The sequence below is a fragment of the Crassostrea angulata genome, chromosome 1 (assembly GCF_025612915.1).
Source record: "Crassostrea angulata isolate pt1a10 chromosome 1, ASM2561291v2, whole genome shotgun sequence".
Classification (NCBI taxonomy): domain Eukaryota; kingdom Metazoa; phylum Mollusca; class Bivalvia; order Ostreida; family Ostreidae; genus Magallana; species Magallana angulata.
In genome coordinates this window covers 26,885,672-26,905,402 of record NC_069111.1, presented here as the reverse complement: position 1 = coordinate 26,905,402, position 19,731 = coordinate 26,885,672, and the positions used below count along the sequence as shown (strand labels likewise).

Genomic DNA, 19,731 nt, shown 5'->3' with positions numbered 1-19,731 from the left:
GTTGTTGTTTTAAAATCAATTATTGGTGAGGAAAACATTAAGACATCCTTTCAAATATAAGAAAAGATTTACTTTTCAATACAACATTTAATGGTAACACAAATTGCAATACACAATTACATAACAGTGCCAACAATAGTTCTGAATTTTAGCACTTTTCTATATACAGGTATACAAATAATTTTCTATCTTAACACTTTTCAATGTAATATGTTACTGTATATTAAAATGTATTTTGAAATAATCTTGCAGTATATATTTCAGTCGGTTATTCAATTATTGATATATTTGAAAGTCTGAATCCTCAAGATCATCAATGGAGAACAGTTCTTGGTTCACTCTGTTTTCATATTTTGGTAAATTGTCTCTTTGCTGAAAGCTTGTTCCTTGGTTACTTACAGGGCAGACATTTTCCTGCTCATCTTCAGAATCCTCAAGTGAATCCTGATCCTCTTCTACAAACTGATCCCATTTTGACCCTGTAGTTTTAATTGTCTGAACGGGATTTCTCTTCTTAACTTTTTCAGGATCTAATTTGGGAAAATTACCCGCTGTTCTTTGTTTTACGTTGAGGGTGTCCAAAGCATCAAACTGTTCTTTGGGGTCAACATTCCGCTGTGTAAAGGATGAGAGACTGGTTGTGTCTTCATGGGCAAACTCTTGGAGAGAGGAATTTGCGCTAGTCAAAGCAGGGTTTGACTGAAATCTGAAAGCTTGTGGTTGTTGGAAAATCTTAACTCTGTGAGATGAACTGCTGCTGATACTGGGCTGATCATTCTGTTGTAAATCTTTATCATAACTGCTTCGGTATGATGTTGAGTCAGCACCTATGTCATTTTGATGTCTAGTATACTTTCTGCTGAAGCTAAATTATATAAAAATGTTTCATGAGTGTAATCTTGATCCCAGGATATTTAATAATGAAAAGTTTAATACAGTCATTAAAATTTGAATACTTTAATTTCTGTTTGTAATGTTCTATTTGATTTTCTGCAAGAATTTTTCTATACATGGAAAGAGCTTTCCCTTCCTCACAATCAATATGACATTTTTGATAGAAAATGAAAAATTATACAGAATGAATTTGATAGCTTCTAAATTGATATGAATGTAAACCAGGTTGGAAAAAGTGGCTCATTATCTGACATGAACAGAACTACTTTACTTAAACTGTCCCAACCCACTATATATTTGTATAATTTGGTACTAGCCATTAAGAATTCATTCCTTAATTAATTACACATAGTGTATTATACCTCAATGGTTGTATATACCAAATATTGTTTCTGCATGTGTTTTACCTGCTTGTATTCCGTTTGCGTTTCTTTGATCTGTTAAATACACTGCCATCTGTGGTGTACATGTCATCCTCTGGCTGTGGAAGTTCATCACGAATCTCCGAAGGCGCCTCTTCTATGTACTGATTCCATCTACTTTCAGTGTAAGTAGGGAGTCTGTTTTGGTTCTGTAACAGTATTGACATAAGTAGACAATAGCTAAGATGGAGAACGAGAGAGGCAAACAAAATGTTTCATTTTATTCGTGTTCTATACCATCCTTATAAATTGTTGGCATGTCAGAAGAGTCTTGGATTGATAAGATGCTTTATGAAGCTTATAACTAATTAATATAGCACTGACCTCAGGGACTGTAGTTAACCCTTGTTCCTTGTTCCCCAATTCAGGATTATCATAATGACAGACACTGAGTGTCTGACTCTTGTCCACTTCTTGCCATAAGGAGTTCAAATTTTGTACGTGACGTCTACAATCAGCTCCACTTCCTCTACCGTAAACCTATTGATAAAATAACAAGAAAACTCATAAATGCAAAGTGTAAACAGTCCGTAAAACAGGTAAAAATAAAAATACAAAATAAAACGGGTAAAATCATTATCTCATTAAAAATACAAACATAGGTAATCATAGATTACTAAGCTCACCGAGACGGAGCATCACCCTTATGAGACATCACCTTCATAAGACCACCTTTATCATTTTATATGAAAATCATACTTTATGATCTTGGATATTCATGGATTCTGTTTTGACAAAATATCGTATATCATCTGATAAATTTTTTTATGATAATCATATGTTCATATGTTAATCAATTCAATGATATAAAATTAAATATTGCATCATGTCATATTTATAATATATATCATATAATACAATAAAATACCGTTATAAACAATAATGAGATATGATATTGTAACGTATGATATGACATTGTATTGTGTTATACCTAATTGTATTTGATCACATAATACAATATCATAAAATATAATACAATATAGTATTATATTACAATATCATATTACATAATACATCATAACATTGAAACATGATATTATATTGTATAATATAGTATGATATTGTATTGAGGGACACTGAAACATATTTGATACATTATATGATATTATATCATATAATACAATATAATTTGATTCCAACATTGTATCTTATCAAATGATACAATATTATGTGATAAAGTAAAATATTATAAAATACATTATTATATTATACATATAGTATCATATGACACAATAATATATATTACAATATCATATAATACAATTTCATGTGATATGATAATATATTATATAAACCAATATCATATCATACAATATCGTATGCTACAATATTATATAATATTACAATATCATATAATACAATTTCATGTGATATAATTCTATATTACTGAAACCAATATCATATTATACAATATTGTATCATACAATATTATAGAATATACAATATTGTATCATAGGATACAATATAATATTTTGCAATATCTTATGTAATTGTACCATGTAATAAAATAATAAATTAAAAATACAATATAATATTATACAATATTGTATCATAATATACAATACTATACATAACAATATCATGATACAATATCATATCATAAAATATCACAAAAATTGATACAATATCATATCATATCGTATAACTTTTTATAATATAACATATGATATCATATTGTATCATATCAAACAATATTGTTTCATATCATACAATATCATAGGAATCATGTTATATCATTTATCAACAAACACATCTATCTATCAAGCTGGTTTGAGTGAGGTAGGAGATTTCTTTAGCATCCTTGATAATGGAGATCAGGCTCTGCATCTGAAGCAACCTCTGCGTTTAATTTATAATAAAGTTAAATCAACTATGCAAGCTTTCATCTATAAAACATGTGAACTGTTCCAAAAAACTAACCTCATCCAGCATCCGAAACCTATGGCTGAGATTCAGCATTCAAGCCCATCAGGTGCATTGGTATCGTAAGACCCATCATCCATGCAAGTTTGGTGAAGTTTGGACCAGTAATAACTAAGATATCATCATCAGAGGGCACTAGCAATTAAAACCTTTACTTCCTCCAGCATCCGCAACCTATAGCTCAGATTCAGCATCCATGCCTGTCAGGTGCATCTGTATCATAAGACACACCATACATTCAAGTTTGGTGAAGTTAGGACCTGTAATAACTAAGATTTATTTTTTAGCATCCTTGATAATGGAGATCAAGCTCTGCATCTGAAGTTACCTCTGCGATTCATTCATATTACAGTTAAATCAACTATGCAAGTTTGAAATAGTACTATCATCTATTAAACTTGTGACCTGTTCCAAAAAACTTAACTTCCAGCATCCGAAACCTATGGCTCACACTCAGCATTCAAGCCTGTCAGGTGCATCAGTATCATAAGACACACCATCCATGGAAGTCTGGTGAAGTAAGGACAAGTAATAACTAAGATATCATCATCAGAGGGCACCTGTTTCAAAAACTTTATTTAACCAGCTTTTAAAACCTTAACCTCCTCAAGCATCAGAAACCTATGGCTCAGATTCAGCATTCAAGCTTGTCAGGTGCATCAGTATCATAAGACGCACCATCCATACAAGTTTGGTGAAGTTAGGACCAGTAGTAACTAAGATATAATCATCAGAGGGCAACTGCAACAAAAACTTTAACCAGCTCTAAAAACCTTAACCTCTTCCAGCATCCGAAACCTATTGCTCATATTCAGCATTCAAGCTTGTCAGGTGCATTAGTATCATAAGACGCATCATTCATACAAGTTTGGTGAAGTTAGGACCAGTAGTAACTTAGATATTGCTATCAATGGGCACCTGCAACAAAAACTTTAACCTGCTCCAAAAACCTTAACCTCCTCCAGCATCCGCAACCTATAGCTCAGATTCAGCACTCAAACCTGTCTGGTGCATCAGTATCATAAGACACACCATCCATGCAAGTTTGGTGAAGTACGGACCAGCAGTAACTAAGATATTGCTATCAAAGGGCACCTGCAACAAAAACTTTAACCTGGTCCAACAACCTTAACCTCCTCCAGCATCTGAAATTTAGGACCCAGATTCAGCATCCAAGTCTTTCAAGTCCATAAGTAGGTCCAGATGCATCATCCATGCAAGTTTGGTGAAGACAGGACAAGTAATAGCTTAGATACAGGACCTGCAACAAAAACTTTAACCAGGTCCGGACGCCGACGCCGACGCCACCGCCGACGCCGAGGGTATAGCATAAGCTCTCCTTGACTTCGTCTCGGTGAGCTAAAAAAACCTTCCTTTTTTTTTTTTTTTTTTTTAATATAAAATAACAGGTATTTAACAGATAATCTTGAGTGCAATAATGCAGTCTTAATTTGTTATATAGTCCAAAGGCCTCTGAATTTCAATCAATAAGCCATTAAATGAATGGGAAGAGATATCTATGTATATACCCTATCTATATATAAACACACCTAATTCACTTTATATATCACACACCCAAAAGGAATGATTGTACGTGATTACGAACATGAAATTCTCAATAATACATCACAATCACCGCAATGAAAATTGCTTATGATACGATATACATGGCTGTTCTATGTCATCAATACACACTTTTTATAGCACAAGTAGTGGCTGAACTGTACATTAAATAAAACATACTAAAATGCAAGGTTCAATATTATTTACCATGCACAAATTTCCTTATGGGATGTCTGTAGTGAGTAATTAGCTCAAGTCATTTATAACCATCTATATAGCTCAAGACAACTTCACAAGGGAACCGGTAAAGTCAAGTCGAGATATACCTTTATTTATCTTTTTTATAGGAATACAAAAGGATGTAAGGAAATGTATAACATTTTAATTGAAAATAAAAAAGAACTGATAACATCATCAATTAGATGGAGAGATCTTGGAGAAAATTTCACCGATTTAGAATGGAATAGAATCTACTGTCTCTGTTTTAAAGCGGTCAAAGAAAGTAAACTCAACTGGCTTCAATATCAAATTTTACATAGAATTATACCTACAAATTATTATCTGCACAAGTTGAAATTAATTGATTCTCCCTTATTTAGCTTCTGTAAAACAAATATTGAAACAATTGATCATCTGTTTTATGAATGTTTCTATGTAAAAGAACTATGGTGTAATATTGAAGAATGGTTTTTAAATCAATTTGATATTTCCATAGTTTTTGATAGGAAATCTGTTTTATTTGGTAAATTTCTAAAACAAAGCATCTATAAAATGTATAATTTAATATTGATGGTTATTAAATGGTATATTTTTGCTACCAAATATAACAAAAACCCTCATCTAAGTTTTGAATTAGTAAAACAAATAATAAAAAACAGGATTCTGCTTGAAAAATATATGCTATTGAAAAACTGTAGATACTCAGATGATGAAAACCACTGGCAAACAATTTGTGAGAAATTATAACAAGTTTTATGACATCTGTGATTGCTTGAACTATTCTTTCTTTTTTTAAAATTATATTGACTTGAACAAATATATTGATAATGTACCCCCCCCCCTTTTTCTTTTGTATTTTTGTATCTTCTTCTGTATCTCCCTTTTTCTCTTTTCATTTACTGCTATCATCTATTTATTTTTTTTTCAAAAAAAACACGTTTTTACACTACACGGCTAATATGTTTTCTTTAGATTAATAAGTTATTACAATATATAGAATCTTGAAATGTATGAAATATGTCTGAAATATGTGTGTATGTGGATTTATGTGTAAACAAAAATAAAAAAATTAAAAAAAAAAAAGTCGAGATATACCCAAAGAACGCTTTTCCCCATTATCATGATTATGTTCAATTGAAAAAGAAAAGTGATACAATTTTTCAAATGATCCCTGAAAAAACTAGGCCCCTTATTTGATTTTTATGTTATTGTTTCAATGTTTGATCGATTTTGATATACATTGTATATATATGTATAATATGTATTATATCATTTGTTATATTATATATCTTCCGCAACTCTGATTATGTAAAATTTTCATGGAAATCACTAGGCCTTTTGTAGAAACGAATTGGGTCCGTCTTCCTTATAAGCTTATTGATTATTATTCATAGGCCTGTCTAAAGTCTCTTCATTAGTAAGCTTACTAAGATATAATCAGCTATAATAATCAGTGATAATTGAAATCGGGTATTGGACATTTACTTTCTTGATGGATTGTTTCTCTCCACAAACTTTGCAATTCCATTTGTTGCTACTCTTCTTTACTTGATGTACTTGAAAAGTAAAACAGCTATAGCACTGAAGAACATGAAATTCCTGTGGCATTTCGACAGCTAGCCTAAAACGAAAAATTTCTTATTCTGTGAAAGTTGAATTTCCCTCTTTGTTTTGAAATTAACTTGATCCATGTTTATTCGCTTTAATATAAGTCATCGAAAAAGAATATCAGAACGTGAAATCAGTGGGCCTATGATTTATGTTATAAAATAAAAGAAAAATAAACTAAATATGTATGCATAAATACATGTTATTGATATATATTTTAAAGTTCAATGATGTACTTGAATATTTACGAGATCGACTTATTGATTACCGATTAGCCCGAAGATCTCGAACCTCGAGTTGCATCCTGAATTTTGTGAAGATTTTTTTTGCAAAACAACAAAACAAACATCATATATTTTTCAAACCAATAGACATGCCCAGAGAAAGATCATTTTCGCCAAAAAGGAGCTACAGAAGGTGAATATTGTTAAAAAATCTAGTTTCGAATTTTCTCAAGTTAAATCGTGTTTATTATCTACTTATTAGAGGCACATCAGGCATTTTTCTCATTCTCGCTCTAGATTGCTAAAAGTAATATTCTAAATAGAGATCACAAAACCATTTCCATTTTTATTCCTGATTGTGTACATGAATTGTTATTTCATTAATATGAAAGTACTTTCATTTTCAACTAAAATGACTGTGTAACTGGAGGGAAGCCTAAATATGGCCTTCCAAATTCACAAAAATGAGCAAATCATAGTTTCATAGTCCATAAACTAGGTATGTTCAATGGTTGCAAACTATAGTTTACGGACAATAAATTATAGTGAACGATGTTCACATCTGTAATCCGTAGTTAGCGCAAACATCTACATGTATGTTTCAGAAGTGTAAAACTATAATGATTAACACTGAAAACAACCATTTGCAATTGCAAAACCAGGTCTATCAAAATCTTACAGGGATAACAAATGTTGATCTGTTCAGTATGATAAAACAGATGGTGAAAAACTCTGCGTGTTACATTGTTGTTCCGTTTACAACAAACTGAATCATTTAGATCCCAGCTTGAATCCGAACTTGATCCTCTGCTGCGTACATCCAAGAAGCCTCATAAGTCATAATAGAGTTTCTATTAGTTTCTGAACTATAGTTTAGGGTTTGTAACAATTAACTATTGTTAACTATAGTTAAGCACCTGTAAATATAGTTAACAGTCGATAAACCTAGTTTATCATCAGTGAAACTTTAATTAGCCCGTTAATCTATATTTCACATCTGTCAACCATAGTCAATGCCATCATCTATGTTTCAGAAGTGTAAAACTATAATTAACACTGAAAACAACCATTTGCAATTGCAAAACATGATTTATTTGATAAATATAGTTTCATGGTTGTGAAACTATGATTAACAACTCTTAACCATAGTTAACGAATGTAAATTAAGTTTACAGATGTAAATCTATATTTATCAGCAAAATCTATTGCTAACGTTATCTGCATACAGATAAACTTAGATTATCATTTGTTAACTATAGTTTACAACTGTTAAATATAGTTTACAGATGAAAACTATAAATAACGAATTATTAACTATAGTTTTCGGTTCGTAAACCTGGGAATCATAATTTGAACAAATGTGAATATACCCTACCTGAGGATGCTTCCACACAAGTTTAAGCTTTTCTTGTCAAATGCTTTTTGAGATGAAGATTTTTTTAAAAATACTTTTAAAAAATTTGATAATTCCTACCATAATTATTTCCCTTGGAAGAGGGTGTGGCCCTTCATTTTAACAAACTTCAATTCCCTTTACCCTATAATATTTTGTTCCCAGTTTGGTTGTTATTGAGATGAAGTTGAAAATGTAAAAAGTTTACAGGCAGATGGACAGACAGAGTGACACTAGACAAAAAGTGATCAGAAAAGCAACCTTGAGCTTTCAGCTCAGGTCAGCTAAAAACTAAGTTAAACCATTAATCACAAAACAGGGTGCCTGGTATGATCATGTAATAAGAACAATATTACCTATTTTTCCAATGTCTTTATCAAAATTTTGAATTGATTTTGTAATTCCAATACATTTTATCAATGACTATTTTAATATTTAATCGTACAATTGCTGAAAATTATGAAAAGTAATAAGGAATCATTTTCTGAATATTTTGAAGTGATCTAATACAGTCGAGTGTGATTAAATCTATCATAATTAAAGCCCTTTGAGCTTTATTAGATTTTATCAATTCCGACCGTATTTGATCACCTCATAACACTCAAAGAATGATTCTTTATTACCAGTACTTATATTTTCATTATTTTCAGCAATTGTACAATTAAATATTACATTACATTTGAATTGTTTTACATCATAGAATTATTTAAGGAATGAGGAATCATTCTTTGAGAAGTATGAGCTATGTGATAATTTTGGTTGGGGCGTGATCAAATTCATTAAAGCTCGAATGGCTTTATGATAGACTTGATCATGCCCTGACCAATATCATTGGATTTTATAGTACAAAATTGATACATAGTGTTATCACAGGCAAAAACACTGAAAAATGTAGATGCATGTACATGTACCGGTATATAATTATCCTCATTTTTACAGCAGGACACCAGAAAAATACAGAAAAAGGTCAAGGTCACCCAAAAGGTCAAGATCTCCAAGAAGATCAAGATCGTATTCACCAAAGTTTAGAGTGAAAAAGCAGCATTATTCTGCAAAACCCAGGTATCCTGGATACTATAGAGGAAGAAGTAGAGGCTACAATCAACCATATGGAAGGTACCCAGAATAAAGACAGAAATTCATTTGAAAGTAGAGAGAATTCATTTCTCTTCATTGTGCTGATTTTAAGGTCTTTCAATTTATTTGAAAGTTGCTTTAGTGAATAAATTTTCTCCATAACAATCATATTATGAATCATTTCAATGACCTAGTGATTATGCTGAAATTGAAGTGGAAATATTGTTTGATGATATGAAATTTTTTTTTTTAATTATGCCATTTTCTATTTAACAAGGTTTAAGTGTAATAAAACAGTAGTCACATTACTGTGGAATTATTTTTATTCATGTTGGTCACTGTTCATGGGTAGCCAAATTTTTACTGGTTCGTGGGGGCATAATTACGTTGGTAAAAATTTTGGGATGATTTTGATAAATATTAAGCAAATGCTCGTATATACATTCGTGGGGGTGTAAATTCTTGGGCAAGGGTTACCCACGAAAGCCACGAACAATGATGATTCCACAGTACATATTTTGGAATTTTTGTAAACTATTTCATAAATCTGAGTAAAATGAAAGATAATCAAGCAATTATGTTTTCTTTGCACTGAAATCTTTTCCAGCATACTGTTCATATCATGAAAAAAAATATATTCTATACCAAAAAATTAATGAAGAATCTGTTCAGTGTCTGATTGCAGTTTTGATAATTCATATTTTGTTGATGACTATTTCCATCAGGAAGCCTCCATTTGACAGACAAAAGCGATCTCCATTCAGAAGAGATTCCAGTCATCGCTATTCCAGATCCCGCTCTCCATCACCAAAGAAGAGGTCCCCATCGCCACCAAGAAGGAAGTCACCAGAATTGTCAACAAGACCCGCTAGGCCTGTCAGCTTGTGAGTGTATTTATAAACAAGAAGATAAAAATACTGAATGGCATCTTCTATACCAGTGCAAATCATTGTTTTACTTTTTGTAAATCTACTTAACAATTACCTTATTGTCTCATACATGATATTCACTATTTATGGTCAAGGCCAAAATCAATAGACATGTAATTGATTTGTTTGATGTACTCCGATTGACTCATAAAAATTGTCCCTGCCTAAATTTAAGTCAAAGTACATCGAACATATTAATTACAGTATCAATGCTGACCCAATATTTTGTCAAAAGGGGGTGCCTATTATTAATAGGAGGAAATTTTCACCCTTTTGTTAATCATTTTCTAGATACAACAGGAGTATTGCAGCAATATTATGTGTAATGTGGGTTGAATGGGATTGAACTAAAACATTTATTTATTTGGATATGCACTTACCTATGCTTTAGCACTTAGAAATATTCAAAGGTGTGAAAATTAATTTCACGTAACATCTGGGATGTGTATTACACATGTTTGTGTACTGTACAATGGCTATTAAAAAAAGGATCGAATTAAAAAGCTTCATAAGTGAACATTTTTATTCTTCAATTGATTTCTTTTCTTGTTGTGTACAGAGATGAAAAGAGAAGAGATTCTCACAGTATGGGATTGGGTTTGGGACGTCCAGAGACCTCTACTTTCCCCATCTCTTTAGGAGACCCATTTAGCAAATCCGCCTCATCATCAGAAGACCGATATAAATCATTCCGAAACATGTCCCCTGATAATTCTCCGTCAGCACTGGCCCAAGGGGTCATCGGAACAGTGACTGTGGCTCCGCCCAGTGTCAGGAGACCGCTATTATCCCAAAGATTCGAAAATATTGACGCAGAATATGTGGGCCCAGTAAGAGTGGATGAGAATATCTCTATTGGAATACACCGCACTGGGCCTAATCTTCGTAACACTCCGAACAAGCCTGTTGTCAGAGATTTTGATCCGTACAAGTTTGTCATGTTAAGGAGACGAGATGAAGGGAAGAAGGCCATATTTGATCGTGAGGAAATTAAAATTTTTGGGTTGGATAATATCCTGGATGAACAGATTTATGACGAGAAAAGGACAATAAGTGTTGTTCCTACTGATGATCACAAGAGATCCTCTCGCTCTGACAGTCGACGGTCTCCAGACAGGTAGAATCTTAATAAATGCTCTCTTAATGGTTCAGTTTCTGTAAAATGCATGTACCAGGTATGTAATTTTATCATCAGGATAGCACTGAGTACCAGTATTTTTATGCAAATTTCAAAGAAGATGAAATTGTTTTCAGAGTTAGACTTTGATTTGCTTTTGTTAATATTAGACAGGACACACGTACTGTGAAATCTTCAGACAGACCCAGAGAACCCACTATCAGGTAATGATTTTAAAGAGAAAACCGTTCAAAAGAGTGTGACTGAAAAGTTGCTTGAATAAATGTACATATATATCTTAATGTTTTCCAGAGTTTAATTATAGTTTAATTTTCCTAGTGTACTGTAACTAATGATCATTAATCATTTAATTTAGATAATGAAAAAGTTTCATTAAGGTGTTCCTAGCATGTACACTGATAATTTATTTCCTTATTTCTAATAATTAAAGCAATATCTACAGATATCTAGGAGGCAGTTGTGTTTAATTGATATTTGCCAATAGTATAATAACTGTTTTTGGAAGAAAAAAAGCAATATCAAGATTTGATATGTTTGTGATATTTTATAGATTAAATCCAAAACCAGATCCTCGTTATGAGAAGTTGTTCCAAGAAACAGAGGCCTATGAAAGTAAAAGTATAAATCCCAATGACTTGCGCCATAATTTGATGAAGCGGAAGTATGATGACGACGAGGACAGTTATGATGCCAGGTATTCTAAACAAAATCCCCACTGAATGTCAAAAATTGTTTCACTAATTTCCAAAGTCAAAATTTGCTATGTTGTTATACTAGTAATCTTCTGAAAATAGACTACTGATATTAAGTTTGATGAATTAATGGGTCATGTAACTCATGTTCTTTTCGAAAGGGGAATTGGGAAAAAATACATGTAGTAAGGAAAAAAGAGTGGAGTGTTGAAAAAAAAATCTGTTCATCTGAAAGTGTTTTAATGAGTACAAGGCTATAAATAAGTCATTTTATTTCGGTTTCAAAGCGGTAGACCGTTTATCAATTAATTTAAGAATCATTGTGGATATCAGGGACGTAAACGGTGATGGATATTTTTTATAACGTAGTTGTCGAAAACAAGAAAAACACTATGAAAACATTTTAATTACCGGTACTTAAAAAACTATAATTCCTTTATTACTTTGAGCAGAAATATTTAGTCCTACATGTATATCAAAAATAGAATCAAGGCACAACCGTTACATATTTAATTATGGTCAGTGCATCAGCTACTGTGTAAAGTTCACCGTACAGTACATTAAGTACTTTTTCAGTAGCACAAAAATTACAGATTTTTTATACGAAATAGAAATTCATGAAGTTGCATTATCATAAGCTCATTAAATTATATGATAAAGTAATTTTCGCAATTGTATCTACTTTCCTGCCCCACATGTACTCGCTTCACCCACAAAGTGTTGTCTGAAATTATCCGCTCATGTTTATTTTATTATTGTCACAGGTACTTGAGGACAGGATCGACCCCCCCCCCCCCGTATATAGACCCCTGGGACTTAATTAATTTTTTTTTTATTAAATTATCCTTATATTTCTAATCTAATTTATACATTCATTGCACAAAAATACCTAAAACAAACATTTTAAAAAAAATCAGATCCTCTACATATATAATAAAAGCTTGTATTAAATACAGAGAGGGTCTGATTTTTTAAAAATGTTTGTTTTAGATTAGATAATTTTGGGCAATGAATGAATTAATTAGATTAGAAATATGTCATAAAAGGATAATTTAATTTTAAAAAAGAGTAAAGTCCCGGGGGTCTTTATAATTGGGGGGAGGGGGAGGGATGGAAGGGGGGAGGGTCGGTCTTGTCCTCAAGCACCTTTGATTGTTGTGTGAAATTATTTACACCTTACTATATTTATGATGTACAAACACATATACATTTATATAGTAACCAGAAATTTTCATTGGGCCAAGGTGTTTTTTCAATATCATATTGTACACTATAGGCACAGACTGGAGGATAGGAGAAAAGGGGGAAGAGACTACTCAGACAGAGACAGAAAGAAATCCTTAGGTGAGAAGACTTCCTGAAATCTCTATTTTGTATTAAAAGAAAGCTACATAATACATAGAGCACTGCTCTTTCATTTGAAGAAATGAACATTCTTAATCTCAACAGCAATTGAAAAAGATGATTATTTTTATCAGATGAAAGGTTAGGCAAGAAATCAGATTCTGAAGAACTACCAGATTTTAAAAACCGCCCTGGTAAGTTCATGTCTTATGGATGTGAAATTGTTAAAAATCTTAACTTGTAAATTACTGGTAAATAATGAAAACTAAATCATAAAATTAAGTTGTTAACACTACTAGATTTATTTGCCCTTTTTATTTCAGAGGTATATCTGATGACTGGTTTCTCTCACTCAGTGTTGTCAGATGTTCTGCAGATTGTGTTTTAACTTTGAATGATGCAAAGTTAAAAGCTTGTTTCATTGTTACAGTGTGTTTTAATTTTTTCAGGGAAATACAAATTTGAAGCATGGAAGGAGAATCCTGAAATGATACCAAAGCATCCAATGTATTTTGAGGTATGGTTTTTGTTATTGAACAATACATGTACTTTCAGATTAATATAATTAATACAACAAAATCTAAAAACAGATGACTATATATGTGAGAAAATGTACAATGTACATATAATTCACTTTTCCCTCCAATTAACATTCAACTTGATGGCCCTTTTTAAGATTAGTCCTTTAGAACTACCTCATATGTTTGCAGGGGCCTTTGAGAGGCTTGGTTATTATCTGTGAAGTTGCATTCATATTTATTTTGCAAAATGAAAAACTACAGAAACAAAGTTTTTATTAATGTATAAAAACAGCAAAAAATGGTCTGGCATGAGCCATGTTTACATAACAAAGAACTAAATACTGATTTATCTTTTTTCAGCATGATAACAGAGAAAAAGATGCTAATGCAAGAGGCAGGTTTGGATATAATCGATTTTTCCGTGGAGGAAACCGCAGGCCATACAGGGGAGGTTACCAACCTCGGGGATTCCGAGGAAGATTTAGGGGAGGATTCCGAGGGCGTAGCACCGGGGGTTACAGACCGACCTCCAACTACTATACTTCCAGGAAAGATGGTGATGAAGATTATGATAAGAGATATGGATTTCATTATAAATCAGGTACATATATCAATTAGATTATCTTATACATGTGGTAGTTTTACACTTGTATGCCAAATATATGGCTAATATCCAAAGTACCTGGTACAGTTTTTTAAAAATTTTGTAAAAAAAATTATAGGAAATCTGAAGATTAATGAATGTGCTTCAAATTGTTATAATGGGTTGGGTTTGAACATGTCTTATTGTACACTAGTACATGTAATATACTGTAGGTTTTAACATAACTTATAACGACTTACTAGGTTTTAATAACGTTTTAACGGGTAGTCTATATATTATTAAATGTATACGGTAATCATTTTGCTTTTAAAGAAAAAAGTGTTTGCTTTAACATTGGTTTTGTATTATTTATTTATTGTGTGATTACTTTGCTTTGTAAGATAAATGTACTTTTATATGGCTAGATGACAAGTCTTATGGTATTTTTGCAGATAAACGACCCAGAGACTCCGGTGAATGGAAACACGATTTATACGACACCATCGAAAGTGAAGATGGAGAGAAGACAGAGGACAAGTCGCACGACGACAACAAGCCCTCTAGTACCACCACTACTTAGGTCGACAGAATAGTGACTATTGCATGAAAGAGTGACTACTAGTGACTACGATGATTACTTTGAAGAATTGAGACTATGACATGGGAGTCCGAGTTCGATCTCTTCTGGAATGTGTCTCACACATAGGAATGTAAGAATAGTATGAAAGTATGACTGATCCATGTTAACAAGATAATTACACATGACTGCTCCTTAATAATGTGAGTACCAGTGAGTACTAGAGAGGAGAGTGACTATTGGCTTGCATTGACTAATATCTGTTGTGAAAAAGACTATCCTGACTATCCAGCATGACTCATACGATGGCATTACCTATATGAACCTTGTCATTAGTAAAATGAACTGTGCATCGGGATGCTTGGGACAGGAGTGTTTTTTACCTGCATTATATGGCTACATCATTTTAGTTACTGGGAATTTGCACGTATTTTAGGATGCATAGAGGTACCAGTACTCAAGCCATTGCAAAGTCATCTCGGAGCTTCAGTGAAGAACAATACATGTAGTAAGATTCTCTGTGTTCAATTCCAGTTTTACATTGTACTCTCAACATGTGATGTAATCCATTTTCTTCAGAGTACATGAACCAGTGCTTTACTCTTAATTTGTTGTCATCATTCAACAGATCTCTAATCTGTTGCTGTTGTACATTTGTATTTTAGTGTGCATAATATATATCCTTTGTGTATTTTCCTTGATTTTAGTAACTCTTTTCATGTTTTCTTGTAATAGCAAAACATAGGAAAAAAATATTTTTTTAAACATGTATCATTATCAAGATGTTAAATTCGTCTTTTAATGCCAAGTCTTTTTTACTGTCCATCGCTTGTTATCCAGTAGTCATTTGTAAATGTTTAAAGAAGCAGTATGTTTCACAACATCTGAAATGATCATTTCTTTATTTATATGTGCACAAGGTTGTACATGTGTTTTACATGTAAAGTAGTGAGTGATTTTATCAGTCTGCATGGAAATTTCATGTCATGAATATGAACTGTGGAATCATTTTTATTCGTGGGGGGGGGGTCAATGTTTGTGGGTAGCCAAAATTTTCGTGGACGTAATTTCGTTGATAGCGTAATCAGGATAATTTTAATGAATATTAAACAAATGATTGTGTATAGGTTTGTGGGGGTGTAAATTTGCATACAATAATTCGTTACACACGAAAGCTACAAACATCGGTCCACCACGAACAATGGTGATTCCACAGTATTTCAATCTTTGAATGTTATTCTATGTTTTATAATTATAAGACATTAAAAATCGATTTGGAAAATTGAATGTGCTGGAGTGTGTTTGTCCTGTATTAATTGATTTGAGGGCTAATAGGATTTATGGGAACTTGTTTTACTAGCCCAACAGGGTTGTTTGAAAAAAAATGATCTGATTATGGATTTTTAAATGACATAATTAGTGTTGTTGATCTTTCCCAATAACGTTATGCTCATTTGTAATATTTACTATTTTTCATTTGTATTTTTCACTTTTATTACTTCTTCTGTACACCCACTGGGTCAATTTCAACTAAAATTGATACAAAACATCCATTATATATAAATCTTAATTAAAATAAAAGAGTCATACCCCTTTTTCAGAGAGGAGATAATGAAAAAAGTAAAATTAGACAGGTCTCTTTAATTCATATTCTGGAGAATTACTTACCAGAAATGCAGAATTTACAAAAAGCTTCCTAATGTTTTGAATATTCTAAACCATGTATCCAAATGTCATTGATTCTTCATTTTGCTCATATGCTTTAGAGGAGGATAGGTACCACTATATTTTTAATGAAAATTTTTCAGCCTTGCAAGAAACAATCTTTTGAAGGAATTACAAAAATTCAGCAATTGTATATAATAGAAACACGTACGCTGCTTGCATAAGGAAATGCACAATTGATAAGAAAATTCTCCAAACCGAAGTACATAAGATTCATCTAGGTTTTTCACACGTGGTTAAAATTTTGAAGTGTGTATGACTGTCTGCTATTTATATTTCACCCTTTCTAAAACCTGTTTTATGCATGGAACAATGTGTTGAGAACCATTGGAAAGATTTTTCTTTACCTACAATCAAGGCTAGAATTTTGTAAATCGACTCCATTCACAAGTGTGCCAATCCTGTGGGATACAACACCCAAACAAAATCAAGTTGATCAATTGAGAAATTTGAACATGGTAGCCATCTATCCCCAGTTAATCCAGACAAGGAAAAAAAAATCAGCAAGCCATTTAGAAAAATGATGAGATGAGCAAATACTTCTAAAAAATCCTTTATTTTTATTTCTGGACTTTCTTGTCTAACTGTCTCTTTTCCTTAAAACCGTATTTTCGCATCGGTGTTAAAATAAAGTGAAATAATTCATGTACAGTTGTTTAGAAGATTTTTCAGAGAATTTTCCGTGTTGAATTTTGCATCAAATTTGCATTCTTTTTGGTTTAAAGGCACTTGCAGAGTTAAAACATATTTAAAATGTATCAGTAATATTTGAGGATTTCTTCTAATTTTCTTTGTTGAATTACGCACCTCTCCCTTGTTCATGATTAAGGTTTGAACAAATCTAAAATCTAGCATAATTAAAACAAGAGGTCCAGGGGCCACATCGCTCACCTGAGCAACAATTACCTTAATTCTGATCAAATTAGCATTACAGTACATGTATCAAAATATTTTGACAACTAAGTAAAGTAGATCTTGCTAAAAAAAATTGAAAATCTGCCAATTTTTATCCACCTCTTTTTTTGGGGTAAATACCAAGCTCCTTTTGTTGTTGTACCTGTAAGGAGATTTTTCTCTATTCCTATATACCCCCCCCCCCCCCCCTCCATTTCGTAGCCCCACTTTTCTCTAGGGAATCATGGTTTCATCAAACTTAAAACTGCATAACCTGTGGTTTCACACTAATTTTGTACTGAGTTTTGGACCGAAACTTTCCCAGAATATTTTAAGATTTTCTCTATATATTCCTATGTAAAAATTCAAAACGCCATCACGGCCCTGCCCTATCACTAGGGACTGTGATTTTGCAAACTTGAATTTACACTATCCGAGGATGCCTCTACACAAATTTAAGCTTTTCTGGCCAAATAGTCTTTAAAAAGAAGATTTTTAAGATTTTCTCTATATATTCCTATGTAAAAATTCATCCCCTATTGTGGCTTCACCATACCAGACCATACCCCTGGACTATTATTTAAACAAACTTGAATCTATACGATCTGGGGATGCTTCCACTCAAATTTGGGCTTTCCTGGCCAAATAGTTTTGAAAAGATTTTTAAAGATTTTCTTTATATATAAAAATTTATCCCCCATTGTGGCCCTGCCCTACCTCCAGGGACCATGATTTGAACAAACTTGAATCTACATCATCTGAGGATGGTTACAGGCCAATTTGTGCTTTCTTGGCCAAATAGTTTTTAAAAGAATTTTTTTTAAAGATTTTCTCTATATATTCCTGTATAAAAATTTATCCCCTAATTGTGGCACCACCTTACCCCTTGGGACCATGATTTGAACAAACCTGAATCTACACTATCTGAGGATGCTTCCACTCAAATTTGAGCTTTGCTGGCTTAATAGTTTTTGAGAAGAAGATTTTTAAAGATTTTCTCTATATATTCCTACATGTATGTAAAACTAGACACCCCCCCCCCCCCCCATTGTGGCACCACCCTACCCCCAGGGACTATGATTTGAACAAACTTGAATCTACACTACCTGAGGATGCTTCCATTTTAATTTTAACTTTTCTGGCCTAATAGTTTTTGAGAACAAGATTTTTAAAGATTTTCTCTATATATTCCTATGTAAAACTTGATCCCCCAATTGTGGCCCCACCCTACCCCCAGGGACCATGATTTGAACAAACTTGAATCTACACTACCTGAGGATGCTTCCAATTTAATTTGAGCTTTCCTGGCCTAATAGTTTTTGAGAAGAAGATTTTTAAAGATTTTCTCTATATATATATATTCCTATGTAAAAATCCATTCCCCCATTGTGGCCCCACCCTACCACCAGGGACTATGATTTGAACAAACTTGAATCTACACTACCTGAGGAAGCTTCCTCTTTAATTTGAGCTTTTCTGGCCAAATAATTTTTGAGAAGAAGATTTTTAAAGATTTTCTCTATATATTCCTATGTAAAACTTGATCCCCCAATTGTGGCCCCACCCTACCCCCAGGGACCATGATTTGAACAAACTTATATCTACACTATCTGAGGATGCTTCCACTCAAATTTGAGCTTTCCTGGCCTAATAGTTTTTGAGAAGAAGATTTTCAAAGATTTTCTCTATATATTCCTATGTAAAACTTGATCCCCCAATTGTGGCCCCACCCTACCCCCAGGGACCATGATTTGAACAAACTTGAATCTACACTATCTGAGGATGCTCCAATTTTAATTTGAGCTTTTCTGGCCTGATAGTTTTTAAAAGAAATTTTTTTAAAGATTTTCTCTATATATTCCTGTATAAAAATTTATCCTCTAATAGTGGCACCACCTTACCCCCGGGGACCATGATTTGAACAAATTTAAATCTACACTACCTGAGGATGCCTCCACACAAGTTTAAGCTTTTCAGGTCGAATGGTTTTTGAGAAGAAGATTTT

At 32.6% G+C, this 19,731-nt stretch overlaps 2 protein-coding genes across 3 annotated transcripts; one reads left to right on the top strand and one right to left on the bottom strand.

Annotated features, from left to right (window-relative positions):
* Nucleotides 1-67: 67 nt before the first annotated feature.
* Nucleotides 68-6,697, bottom strand: LOC128168589 (MRN complex-interacting protein-like). Its single transcript, XM_052834764.1, has 4 exons — nt 6,507-6,697; nt 1,641-1,796; nt 1,302-1,465; nt 68-865 (listed from the first exon to the last, which is right to left on the bottom strand). Exons 1-4 carry the CDS (start codon nt 6,627-6,629, stop codon nt 277-279), a joined length of 1,032 nt encoding a protein of 343 aa, XP_052690724.1. The 5' UTR covers nt 6,630-6,697; the 3' UTR covers nt 68-276.
* Nucleotides 6,698-6,893: 196 nt separating this feature from the next.
* LOC128157049 (serine/arginine repetitive matrix protein 1-like) lies at nt 6,894-16,394 on the top strand. 2 transcript variants are annotated; one of them, XM_052819406.1, is made up of 11 exons: nt 6,894-7,046; nt 9,186-9,362; nt 10,049-10,207; nt 10,812-11,369; nt 11,540-11,593; nt 11,941-12,084; nt 13,359-13,426; nt 13,561-13,620; nt 13,876-13,943; nt 14,308-14,548; nt 14,983-16,394. In XM_052819406.1, the coding sequence occupies exons 1-11, from the start codon at nt 7,003-7,005 to the stop codon at nt 15,108-15,110; spliced, it is 1,701 nt and encodes a 566-aa protein (XP_052675366.1). In that variant the 5' UTR covers nt 6,894-7,002; the 3' UTR covers nt 15,111-16,394. The 2 variants fall into 2 exon arrangements, with proteins under 2 accessions (XP_052675366.1, XP_052675373.1); XM_052819413.1 differs by lacking the exon at nt 13,561-13,620.
* The last annotated feature ends 3,337 nt before the right edge of the window (nt 16,395-19,731 follow it).

What these genes read in the sequence shown, in the direction of transcription:
- LOC128168589 (XM_052834764.1), bottom strand. Translation starts at nt 6,629, where the DNA reads ATGCCACAGGAATTTCATGTTCTTCAGTGCTATAGCTGTTTTACTTTT. An exon ending in AGAAACAATCCATCAAGAAA is followed by an intron (nt 1,797 to 6,506) that starts GTAAATGTCCAA and finishes TTTTATCAATAG; the next exon opens with GTTTACGGTAGAGGAAGTGG. An exon ending in GGTTAACTACAGTCCCTGAG is followed by an intron (nt 1,466 to 1,640) that starts GTCAGTGCTATA and finishes ATACTGTTACAG; the next exon opens with AACCAAAACAGACTCCCTAC.
- LOC128157049 (XM_052819406.1), top strand. Translation starts at nt 7,003, where the DNA reads ATGCCCAGAGAAAGATCATTTTCGCCAAAAAGGAGCTACAGAAG. An exon ending in GAGGACAGTTATGATGCCAG is followed by an intron (nt 12,085 to 13,358) that starts GTATTCTAAACA and finishes TGTACACTATAG; the next exon opens with GCACAGACTGGAGGATAGGA. An exon ending in TGGATTTCATTATAAATCAG is followed by an intron (nt 14,549 to 14,982) that starts GTACATATATCA and finishes GTATTTTTGCAG; the next exon opens with ATAAACGACCCAGAGACTCC.